Raw genomic sequence first — 12,843 nt, 5'->3', positions numbered from 1 at the left:
ATCTGGCAAGGAAGATGTGTTTATGTAACTGAATTGAGTGTTGCAACTGCCATCACTTAGTTCCCTTGGCTGCGGTGAGCGAGTTGTGAGAGAAAAACAATCCAAACAGAGATCTTCAGATGCTGAGGGCAGCTCTAATTACATACAAATAATTAACAAAAATGAAACGCAATATTGTTAGAAAATACAAATACCATTAATTTTCTGCCATGCTCATGTGTACCAAGATCATTGACAGGGACAGAAACACTCAGGCTTTTGCACTTTTATTTGAAGTACATATTGTTTGGGTGTCTTCGGCACATTCTGATATCCCAGGGAGATTCATGACACAAGAGTAATTGCACATAACATAAACAAGATCTGCATTAGTTGGCTCTTTTACTTAGAATCCTTTTCCAAGTCCAGATGTGTGATGTGTAAATGTTAGGAGAACAGAGTCCTTATGAAGTAGCTTTATCAAATGCAGCTAGTCTTCCAGCAAAATGGAGAAAATATAAATTAGCACTCAAGACCTTGGTCAAATCTGGTGCATAAAATTTTACTGCTATATTTATCTTCCATATGTGCTTTGGACAAGCGCCATGTTTGTAAAGAACTACTTCAATATTATTTTTTAAAAGTGACACTTTTAGCACAGTATCCTCTGCAAACTGTTCACTGCTTGCCATGTAAGCCATCCAGACTCCAAATAAACTGTTCGTTTTCATGGTCTAAACCATGATCAAAATGCCTTTTAGAGCATGGTGATTTTCAAAACATGGCATGGTAAATATCATATGTGGCTTTTTTAGGCACAGTTCAGAAGGGCTGATTAACCTGACTGAAAGAGGAGCATGCACGATATAAAAGTCTGACAAGAGGTAATGAATAAGAAAGTTGTAGTATACATGTTTGCTAGTGCTGAATATTTGTTCTGACTTGTTTAGAACATAATGAGGTTTCAGCATACTCTGTGAGCACTATATTCCTTGTAGCTCTTTAGGAAAAAAAAAAAAAAGCCTCTAACCAAGGAGATTCTAAAAATTTGTGCCACTTTTCAGAAGCCCCATCCTATTTTTTCTTCATTTCCCTAAATACATAAATAAGTGTCTTTAAAAAAAAAATCAAAACTAAAAAACCTCCAATGCAGCATCTGGTGTGCTGTTATTGCCACTACTTCTGCTCTGAGAGTATAGCACTACTACTTTTGAATGTTCCCATTCACTTGTTATTTGGTATTTGGCCAAAAAATTTATTACCAATGTAAGAGAAAGAAGTAAATTTCTAGAGCTCAAATCAGAATGCAGTCTGAACAAAAGAACAGCACTGAGCTGACCCTACGGCTCTTTTCAAATTTTGCATAAAATGGAGGAGACACAGCATCTCGGAAGAAATCACAGGAATTCTTTGTCTTGGAAAGTGTGAGTCAAACTAAATAGATTGAAATAACTTCTGTTATATTTAAACACAAATGCAATGCTAGAGGCAGAGGAAAAAAATAGATTATTTATACTTTGAAACACTCAGAGGTGTGAGAAATCTGCAGTGAAGGGCTGGAGCAAGTACTTAGCTAAAAATAACCTGTCCAAAACTGAATTACTATTACTATGACTACTAATTTCAGCTACAAAATAATTTGTAGTCTTCCACTTGTCATGTATAAAATAAGAAAGGTATCAGGTGCAATTTCAGGTTCATTTGCTTACATATACTAAGCATATAGTAGTGGTTAACAAATATATAAATGTATACTAAAATTTAATGTAAATTTGTTATCTTAGTAATTAACAACTAGTTGTGAGACAAATCCTAAAATAGATGTAGCATTTTAAAGTCGTAGAATTAGAGGTTAAACGATAACTCTTCTGAAATATAGCTGAGGCTTAAGAAAAAATTCCTTGAGTCTGGAAGTATGTGGAGAATGCAAATACGATGGAATCAGAAATGGTAATTTTTTGCATCATTCTGTACCATGTTTATAAAACTTTATTGATTAAAAACTATGATAGATTTTTATGATCCTTTAGAATATACAACTGGTGCCACTAGAAGAGTGTCCTTGCTTGGCAGAGATTTAGAGAACTGCTCTTGTAAAAAGAGCACGGTGAAAACTCAGAATTTTCTTTTATTCAAAATGTTGACCAAATCTTTCATTTTTCTTCTAGGCGGACTGAGTCCAAATTTTATTTTTCAGCTTGACTTAAAAAGTTATCTATGGGAGTTTATGGATGTAGCCAATTGTACAACAACTTCAGTCATTATGCTGAAAGAAAAATATATTTATAATTTAATATTTTATAACTAGTGACTATATCAAATGATGTCTTGAATGGGGAACAGATAATAAGTCATTGCAACTATATTAACAAGGTAAAATAACTTCCTAGTAACAAAAAAAATCTATCAGTACTATTTAACATGAACCAGTATATCTCAAATTATAGCTGTATGTCTTAATAACCTTCAAGTGCTCAGAAAACTTGAAGGTGCCAATAAATTGTTATATTTTACTGGCTGGGATTCCATTGTGGACACCTTGTTTTTCCCTAGCTGAAGGTCTAGTGAATTTGAAATGAAATTCCTTGTGAAAACCACTGATTTAACAAGGAAGGGCTTGGAAAATTAGTGCCTATGGAAAACTGAAACATAGGAAATTTAAGAGAGGGAGATCACATTTGTTTTGTCATGATCGATATATGCATTTGTGGAGGTCATGTATGTGTGTGTATATATGTGTGTGCACATAAAGTTGGTTTAACAGGGAAAGCAAATACCCAATAGGCAAAACCACTATAAATTCAGCATATCAGTACTACTGCCGCATTTCCAGTGCACCTTGGGGCAAATGATCATACTGAAAGAAAGGCATCAGAGTTATCCATGGAGTAATGCATAGAAACTATGCGTTTTTGACAAATAAGTTGTCATAATTATGTTATGTATTAGGTGGAAGATTACTGATCTTCGATGCAGGAATGTAATCTTCCATAATTACAATATCTAATTTCAATTTTTTTTTTCTATAGGAATTGATGTATATTTGTACACCTTTTTATTATTTTAACTTTTTTTACCTCTTACTTTTTATTGTTTTCTTCCTTTTTCTTTTTTTCCTAAGTGTGGGTCTTAAAAGTAAAATGGAATGCTCAGTATGCTTGTAGTTTCAGTTGTCACAGGAATTCTGAACCCTGCTTCTTCAAGAAAAATCACAATATAATATCAAATTTCAAAGACCTTGACAGAGGCAAGAAATGGCCTCATGGGAATCTCATGAAGTTCAGCAAATGGAAATGGAAGGTTCTCTTAGCTGGGGAGGAATGTTGGTCCCAGGACAGGCTGGGAACCAGTCGTAGAAAGCAGCTTTGCGAAAGAGGACCTCAGAATTTCTGTGGGAAAAAAAGGATGTGAGGCAGTGATGTGCCTGCACAACAAGGAAGGAAGAGCACAGCATCAGGGGCTGCATTAGGAAGAGCACTGCCAGCAGCTGGGGGACAGTGGTCCCTCCCCTGTGCTCAGCCCTGATGAGATGTAGCTGCAGTGTTGGGTCCAGTTCTGGCCTCCCAACATGAGAAGGACATAGACTTACTGGAGTCATGGCACCACACAAAGATGATTGAGGGTTGGAGCATCTCTTGTGTGAGGAGGGGAGACTGAGAGCCTCGAGAAGAGGAGGCTCAGGGAGATCTTGTCGATGCACACTAACAAGAGGTGGTAAATAAAATGGAGGCGGGCTCTTTACAGCGGTGGTCGTGACACAACACGAGGCAACAGGCACGCGTTCAACTACGGGAAACTTCATTTAAGCGTAAGAAAAAAGCTGTATTGTGAAGGTGGTCAAGTGTTGGAACAGATTTTCCAGAAAGGCTGTGGAGACTCCGTCCTTGGAAATATTCAAAACCTTGTGGTCCTGGGCAGCCTGCTTTAGCTGACCCTGCTTGAGAAGTGGGGTTGGACTCTGTAGATGATGTGCAGAGGCCCCTCCTAAATTCAACCACTGTGTGTCTTTTGTAATACCATTTTAAAATATGTTGGAATCATAGCCCTTTAATTTCATTATTTGACTATTCTTTCAGTCTCTGATCTGTCTGAGCCTGTATCAAGTTCAGGATGGCTTTCTTTTTCTAAAAGAAAAAAAAAAAAAAAAAACACTTTACCAAACTCCTTCATCCATAAACACCTAATGGTCAAAAGCAGTTAAATTCTAACTTCTATAGATTTTTCAAAACTTGATCCAAGAAATTAGCGATTTGTCCAAGATGATAAATAGTGTCTTGGTCACATCTGGAATTAGAGTTTATGTTCTTCACTCAGGACCACAGTGATCTAACTGTGGTCAGATTGAAATGTTGTTTTTCCATGCAGTGACCATGTTGTGAGAGAGCACTGCTGGTACAGACTGAGAACTAGGTTTTTCCTTCCATAAGGGAGCTACCAATTAGCTAAAACTGAAAATTTCAGGAAACAAAATCCGTCTTGAGTGTTCATATCTTGAACACGGATAAATGCATCACTGAATTTGCATTGAACAGCACAAGAAACTCCAGTAAGAATCCTAAAGTCAACTGGGTTTGAAATTCATTGAAAGGGTAAAATATGTAATTTGAAGATCAATTAAAAAGTTTTTGTTATTGTTGAAGATTGCAGTGGGCAACTTTATTTTTTTGCTAGGGTTAACATGCAGAGCAACCCAGCATATGAAGAGGCTGACACAATGACTGCTTTTTACAGAGCTCCCAATGCCGCAGCCTCAGTTCTAATTCTAAATGGCTGTGCATGACATCACACTAAACAAAGTATATAAAACAACTCAATTTCACTGCTAAAAATACACTAACCTTTTACCAGGACTAGAGACAATCCTGCTGGATCCTAGCACTTTTAGCAAAGTATCTGATTATTCTCTTCATCTGAAATTGCTAGATGAGAGTGTCTTGTCTGATTTCAGGCAAGTTTGAGTGGTTACAATCATAGAAGGCCTCATAGAAAATGATGTAATCTTTTATTTCTGTTTGTCACCCTCCAGCCAGAAAGTTAGAACTGGGAGCATTCAATGAACAGTATTAAAGACTTCAAAAGACACATCTTCTACTTCTAGCTATTAATATTTTTGTTTTAATTTTTATTATGTTCTCCTAATTCAATGATATTTAAGAAAAGGGTGTATTTTTTTCTTCTTTCTCACTTCTGATGATGATGCATTTATTTTTAAGGTAGAAACAGGTGTATTTGTATAGAGAAATGGTGTAAAGAAGTATTGTTCACTAATTAGATGCTTGTAATATGTGAGGAGAGAGACACATAGAGAGTCATAAGTAGTTCAGTCCTTTAGGTAAGGCTGTAAGATAGAGATGTAAGTAATAGCACTTTATCCATCATAAAATTTCAAAATGGCTCAGAGGCACATCCCTGCTGCAGCCCTGCAGACCCTGTAATGGCATGAAGCTCTGACTCAGGGTGATTCTTTCCACAGAAGATTCTGGCAGGAGCTATAGTTCTGGTGGTAACCTGAATAGGAGAATAAATAGCTTGAATATTAATGAATTGTACGTGATACAGACACTCCAGGGTGAACCCAAGCAGGACAGGAAATATGTTTCTTTCTCAATTCTTTTCACACTAGGCTTTTTCAGACAAAACCCTCTGGTACTCTGCCAGAACCCCCTCTGAACACTACAACTTTAACCCCATATGGTATTTATACTAACTCTGATTATTCACTTGAACCGATTCTTATTATTTTATATTTTCAGCTACTGGGTGAAGGCAGTGTATATATATTTACCAATGTCTTTAGTATTTCTGGCAAAGCTGAAATAATATTTTAGCATATGATATGAATTCTGGCTATCTATCCTTAATGAAAATGACAAACCAAAACAATTTTGGGGTCTAATGCTGCTCATAAGAAAAGGAAAGTGTGGTAAAAACACCCTCAGTGTTCCTTTATGATAATCTGCCCATCCAGTTGATGCCAGCTGTGGTTTTTTTCAGTAATAACCAGCAAAGGGTGGATTCTTGCTGATTCTCAGTGTTGGTTCTCAAGCTGTGCTCGGGGTCTGTCCATTCTCTGACCACTTTTACTGATCTTCTCTGAAACATGAACAGGTTTACACTACTGACTGAGCCAAGGATTAGTCTTCTGTGTTGTCAAACAAAAATAATATTGAAGCATTACATCTGTCTAACACATCCCCAAGTGTAGCACAAACTTTCTTAGCTGCAGCAGAATTTCACCATTTGTCTCAGAAAATATAGTGGGTGGTCCCTTTGTCTTCTGTTCTCAAAGTCTTGTATGACCCATATTAAAGCAACTATCTCTGAGGAAAAAGAAAGAAGGAAAAGCATGAAATTACATTTACCTCTGAGCCCTTAATGCCTTTATAAATGGCCATTTTTTAATAAAGGCATATGAGCTTGTATTGCCCTTACACAGTGAAATGTAGTAATAGTTGACCTTAAAGTAATGCCTGTCTAAATCAGACTACAATGACAGGACAGATAGGACTATCTGCAGTGTTTTGAGTAACCACTGATAGCTATTTAGCACTGAATGAACACGTGAATCTTACCACTACCTACAATAAATGTACTGTTGGCACTAAAGTTTAGTGATCCAGCTGGAACTATGTCCTGTAGACTTTTTATCCATTCATTTTAAGCAGCAGAATAATAGCAGCCATTTGTTGAAATCATGTTTTCAACTGATCAGCAGTCTTTAGCAGAATCTACCTCTAATTCCTTGGGGAGGTCATGATTATCGTTACCACAGCTTTGACATCACCCCTATTTGCACCACATGAAAGTACTTGGTAATTCTTGTATGCTGTTAATTCACCACGTTAAGAGGTGTGGATTTGCTGTGATATCTCTGTGTGTGTGTGTGTGTATGTGTTTTCCTAAAACTGGAACAGGGAATAAAATCGGATTTACCTTAGTTTGGCTTTGTGAATCATTTACAGGAAAAAGTGGTATAAAGACAGGTCATATTGCTGCACATTCATGGGCTGCATTAAATACCTGGATTTGATGGAACACCCCACCAACTCTGTCCTGAAGTTAGTGGATGTATTTATATCATCTTTGCTATCAGTCAAAGACAACAATTGAAAATCCATTGTCCTCTCTGCGCTTTAAGCCCCGTTTCCAGGGTCATATTTAGTATAAACTGAAGCTGGAAGAGTAGAAAACATGGCATGGCACAGCTCATTAATTCTCTTTCTCAAAAACCAGCCTATCCCCTGCATTGTGATATGTTATTTTAGGAAGGAAATACCAGAAGGAGGAGGGCACATGGTGATCTTGATAATTCATTCTTCTTTACTTCGCTTCCAAGAAAACAAGAAGGGGAATTTTAACGAAAGAGTATCCTATTTTTGGGTAATACTGGGATTTACAGGGAGCAACAGATGCTACTGAAATCAGAGGTTCTCAGTACCTATGATGTATATAAAACAAGGGTATAGCTCTGAAAATACAGAACTATATAAGAAAGCTCCTTGTTAGGGACAGGGGAAAATGATAGAAGGGGCAGACAGATCGAAGGACAAATGTGCCTACTTAAAGGAGAATGACAAGTCGTAGTAATTATATTACAGTAAATGTCTCTATCATGCAGAGAGACAAATAATGCATGATTTTGGGGTTGTTTTTGTTTTACAAGTCTGCTGTCCTTTAGGAAGTCATTAATAATTTATTTTTTTTCAGAAATATGAATCTGCAGCATCTATCCCTAAGAAAAGAGATTATCAGTCTAAACCAACTTTGATTATTTGAGTCTGTCTTCTACAGAATGAAGTTGTAGATATCAGTGGGCATCACTTCTACAAAGATCTTCCTTATATCTTCATCTGTTTATTTCAGTTGTTGCCCATTCCTTTTAAATAACAGGAGTTTAATGTTAGTGGTTTGTGAAAGTAACTTTGTTGCCACGAACAGTACAATCTGTATAAAAGCAAGGGAGGATACAAAGAGCGCAAATTTGTACCAGGATTGGAGGTGAACTCAGAAGTGGGATGAAGGGTGGTAAAAAATTATACTGAGCGAGATAATCATAGCATTCAGTGTGTTCAAGGAAACAGTGTAAATAGGAGAAAACTAACAATCCATTCTTCTGAAATGTAGGAAAGGAAGGAAATGTTTAAGAGTCATTTTAGAGGATTTTAGCAGTCTAGGAAGGCTCGTAAGGGACAGTGTTGGAGGTACTACACAGATGACAATCAAGCATGGTTGTTACTAGCGGGAATTGTCCCGTCAAATGCAGACACAGAGTATACGGTCCTCATGGTCATTTGTTATTTCTTGTTGAGCGAGTCCACACAAGTTTGCTCTTTTATTTCTTTTTGTTGTTATGCACTCTGCTCTGCACTGGGCTGCAAGGACCTTCCTCTGCAGCTACACATGCTCTCTGTGTGTGCAGGCTGGAGATTGCGTTGATCTGTGGGCTGGGCTGAGCCCTCTGCGTCACAGCCTTGCTGTGCAGAGAAAAGAGCATGGTATTCCTGAAAATGTGAATAGGGTGGATTTTGGACAAGTCAAGAAGTTTGCAGTTAATGAAGTAGGAACTCCCTCAAAACCTGTCAGTAATCTCCCAATTAAAAACAGTAAATCAAATCCAGGGGGTAGTACTGTAATATGTGAGTTGAGGTTATTGTGTGAGATGTTTTCCCTACCAAGAAGGATGGCAGGGGAGGGATTATCTTCATCGTCCCCTGCATTTGCTTTTTTGTGCAATTATGGGAAATGCATTCAGTGTGCAAGGGTATCATTGCTGTCCTGCTGTTTTATCATTTCTTTATGAGATAATGTTGATTTCGGCAATGAAATGCAAATTTAGTTTTCAGTGCTCCTTTTTTTTCCCATACAAAGGTTAAAATGCGTATTGTAGATAATAATGTTGCTGGTGTTTTTGAAACAGGCTTTGTCAGCTAATTTTGGAAATACATGGTTTCAAATGCTGTTCAGTGCAATTGTGTGAGTTTTATGTTGGCTGACATTAATTAATTTTAACCCAACTATGCATGTTGTTACCACTTTGGCTGTAATTTGATCAAGTAATCATAAAAGCTTGGTACCAATGAAAAAAATTTGGATGTGTCAAGAATATTCAATATATGGTTTGCCTTCTGTGTCTTGTGGCAAACTGGATATGCAATTATTGAAGTTGAGCCATCTCAACTCTATAATCATAAAAGTATTCCAACACAGAGGGCTAACATAGGATTATATGATACTCCTAGGATTGCAGGGGCTGATGGATTCTGTGTTTGGAGGGTATATTTCTGTTTACTTGCAAACAAATAGTTTGTACTGCTGCTGATAGAAGGGCTCAGGATTTTAACAAGTCCTGTTAAAATTAGTCTGTGTGTGGATAATAAACAGTTCCTTCTACTGAATGCTGGGGCTCAGACAGCAATAAAATACGTGCACGAATGGAAAGAGTTTTCAGCTGGGACTCCAGCAGCAGTAAAATACATACAAGAATGGAAAAAGTTTTCGGCTAGCAAGCGAATTCTAACATAACAACAAGGGCAGCACTAAAGGAAGTTGTCTTTTTTATTGTTATCTCCTTAATTAATCTCACTTTCCTGTGTAAACTGCTCACTATTGTGCAAAGAGAAGGGTGTGTGTTAACTTTGGTGACATTGTGTTACTCCCATTAAGTAGCATTGCACACAGGTTTTGTCAGCATGAGTGTACTTGGGATTTTTTTCCCCTCAAACAGCATGAGGCAAATGGCATTTCACAACTAAAAACAAATCTCATTTCTACTTTAGGCTGTACAACAATGAATTTGCTGTCACAGTTAGTAAAAAGACCATATAGAAAAAGGAGTGTGAGTTTTTAATATATTTAGTATGAAACAGTGATGAGGTGGGGAGAGGGTTTTATGAAATGTTCTGTAGGCGGTAACAAAAAACAGCTCTGAAAATGCTGAGTTGGAGTAATGAATGAATAATGTGTAAAGTTTATCAAAACTGAAAGAACTCCTGATGTGAAATGAAGCCTCCTAAGAAAATTCTGTTCTGTCGCTGTTTTGCTCTGCTGTTGTCGCATGTCACGCATGAATGGAAATGCTGCATTCTCTGGGGAGCGGTAAAGCTTCTGTGTAGGTTGTTTATTTCCTTAATCCCTCCTTCTTTGTGATTTTCAGTGTCAGATATAAAATGGAAAGCCTGTAAATATAGTGATTATCATACTGATTATCACCTGCATCAGGGAACGCCCCGGCTGGCCGCTGTAACCCAAGCAGTCTCCACATGTTACATCCACTTAGACTTTAACCTGACTACTTTATTAGAGACGTGAAGCTCAGTATGAGGTGCCCTAGGGCTGCACAGATGGGTTCTGCTTGTTTCCTGTTCTCACTGTTATTGTGAATAGATACTAAAAGGTTCTCATCGCTTTTATCTGGTTAATTTACTTTGAACTGTCCCTGGCAATCAGAGCCTGCCTCACATTTCTGAGCGTTTCACGAACACCAAACTGCACAGTCCAAATGTGTGTTTTGAGCTTTTTAAATTTTTTTTTCCAGAAAGGCCTTAATTCTTAAAGGGATCTCATTCTGAGAGAGGCTGGTTTTAGGGGACTGTAGGCACAATCCTTACTGAAATAAGCTGTTCAGGAGTCATACTGAGGTTCAGTTGATAGGAGAGAAGAAAATTAAGATTGCTGTTGTTCTTTGGCATGTTCGGGCACCCTTAGATTAGAGGTCAGCTGCAGGAAAATCTATGATTTTATGCTGGCTGCCATTATTCATGTAGCTGGGCAGCACACCAGGCTAAAAGATGACGCTCTTATAGGAGAATCTGAAGACGAGATACTTTTTAACAAATGTGCAATCATTTATCCTTTCTTGTGGCAGGGCCAGGTCTTCCAAAACACATGTGCTATGCACGGGTGCCCCAGTGCAGAAAATTAAGATGAATTCTCTCAAAGTCTCCCACACAAGAAAGCACCACTTCACTGGAACAGTTTTTATTTCACATACTGGTGTCCAATTTCTTGGCCAGACAATAGTTTAACACAGATGTTGATGTCCTGCTGTATTGGGATTTTAAAGAAATCCCTTAGGACAGATCAGTGTAACTTCCGATTTCAGTTGCATGACCAAAAACCTGAGGTTGGCCACGAGACGTAATTTTTAGTCAATTTTTTTATTCTCTTCCCCCTTATCGCTCCCTTATTTCTCTTATTTTATTTTATTTTTTTCTGTGTCGCAGTCCCATTTGTGGCTTTCTTGATTGTGTTGCAGTTCATTGTAAGTGCATCACTGCAGAGTGGAAGCTTGCAAGGCTCCTTTTTTCATACGAGCATAGGCTTTGTTAATCACATGCTGGTTTAGGAAAACACTGCATGATATCTTTGAACCCTACACTCCTTCTTGACAGCCAGGCTAGCAAATGTCATTGACTGTGTGATGTACAAGAAGGGATTCAATTGTAAGTAAATTGTCAAAGTGGCTAACCTTGCCCGCACCCAATTGTCAGGACCATGATTCAGTTTTTCTGTCAACATCAGCTAAGGGTAACCCGGTCAGCCTTATGTTTCTGCAGTGAAGCAGCCTGAGGAGTTGTGCTTTTCAGCTTATCACATTTTATTAACCTCAACTTACTGTTGTTGTAATCAATTGTACCCATTTCAAATTCTTCTATTGCCCCCGAATTGACAGATCATGTAGGTCCACGGCGATGTGTTTTCTGAAGCACTAAAACCTCACCTAGGCACACTGGATTGGTTTGGTACAGTAGTTATTTCTGTTTAGTTAGATCAGCTCACCATTTTGGCTCAAGATTATCCCTCTATTAATAATCACTTGGCAAAGATAAGCTGGAAGAATGCAAGTTAAAACATAAAGACTTCAAGGGTTTTCTGCACTGTTTCCAATGTTAACATAGAAAGTGAGTAAGGGAAAAACATTGCTATTCTTTTCCATCCCCTTGCTTTTATTTCAAAACAGATTTTTAATTGCACCAATTAATATAAATAAGACATGAGGACATTCTGATACCATGATGTTTCCTCTGTTCTTTCAGGAAAAGAACATAGTTAAATTGCTTAAAGCACTGATTAAGACATCAGAATATTTTTAAGTGTTTATCTGATTCTACCACAAGGGTCCGAATGCATTTAACGATCCTGGGTTTTTAATGCACTGTAGGTGACAAATGATTTTTTTTTTAAATGGCTTGATAACATGTATCCCATGAAGTGCCATACATAAATGGAGATATGATACAATTTCAATTAAAAATCTGTCTGAGGGATGTTTCCTAGTTCAAGTCCTATCTGCAGAAGTAACTTTCCTCGCTTGGAAAAAAACATACCGTACCTTCTTTATTTGAACTTGTGAAATGTGTTGACATTGTGCTGCTGTTGGGCTTGAGGGAAGAGGGGGAAGCTTTTGGTGCGGCTATCAGAATTGAACAACTGTATATGGCTATATTGAGATAATCATGTAAAAGGAAAACTGGCTGAATGAGTTTCAAAATGTGTTATTTCTTCATTATCTAGCACTTTATAATTAACTGTTCTTTTTTTTATTATTTCAGGAAGCTGCCACTTTTGCTAGAGAGCAAGGCTTTGAGGTGAGTTAACCCACAATTGCACACTAAACAGATCCTAAAGGTTTTTTTCTTGCTGATAATGAAGTTCTTTTGGACAATGATTGATGTGCTATTATACTCTCCAAGCCTCGCAGCGGTTGCCATGGAAACTTGGCAGTCGTCATGGTTTCTTTGTTCTGCCAGCTCAGTGTTATGACGCACTCTGCTAGGTCTGCACCCAACATCGCCTACAGATGTTATTTATTGAATTTTGAAAAGCCTCTTGGGAAGCCGAGAGGTTGGGCACGGTTTCAAGCTG

General features: G+C 37.7%; 1 protein-coding gene across 2 annotated transcripts in view; it reads left to right on the top strand.

Moving 5' to 3' along the window:
• The window catches only part of ADK (adenosine kinase), a 273,051-nt gene that overhangs the window by 212,848 nt on the left and 47,360 nt on the right, over positions 1-12,843 (top strand). For both annotated transcript variants that reach the window (XM_040070582.1, XM_040070583.1), the window contains exon 8: positions 12,531-12,566. In XM_040070582.1, coding sequence (XP_039926516.1) covers positions 12,531-12,566 — 36 coding nt within the window. The remainder of the gene's footprint in view (positions 1-12,530; positions 12,567-12,843) is intronic.

Source organism: Hirundo rustica, chromosome 8 (genome assembly GCF_015227805.2).
Source record: "Hirundo rustica isolate bHirRus1 chromosome 8, bHirRus1.pri.v3, whole genome shotgun sequence".
In the NCBI taxonomy this organism is placed as follows: Eukaryota; Metazoa; Chordata; class Aves; order Passeriformes; family Hirundinidae; genus Hirundo; species Hirundo rustica.
Note: the sequence above shows the minus strand (reverse complement) of the source record. Positions and strands in the feature narration are given on the sequence as shown.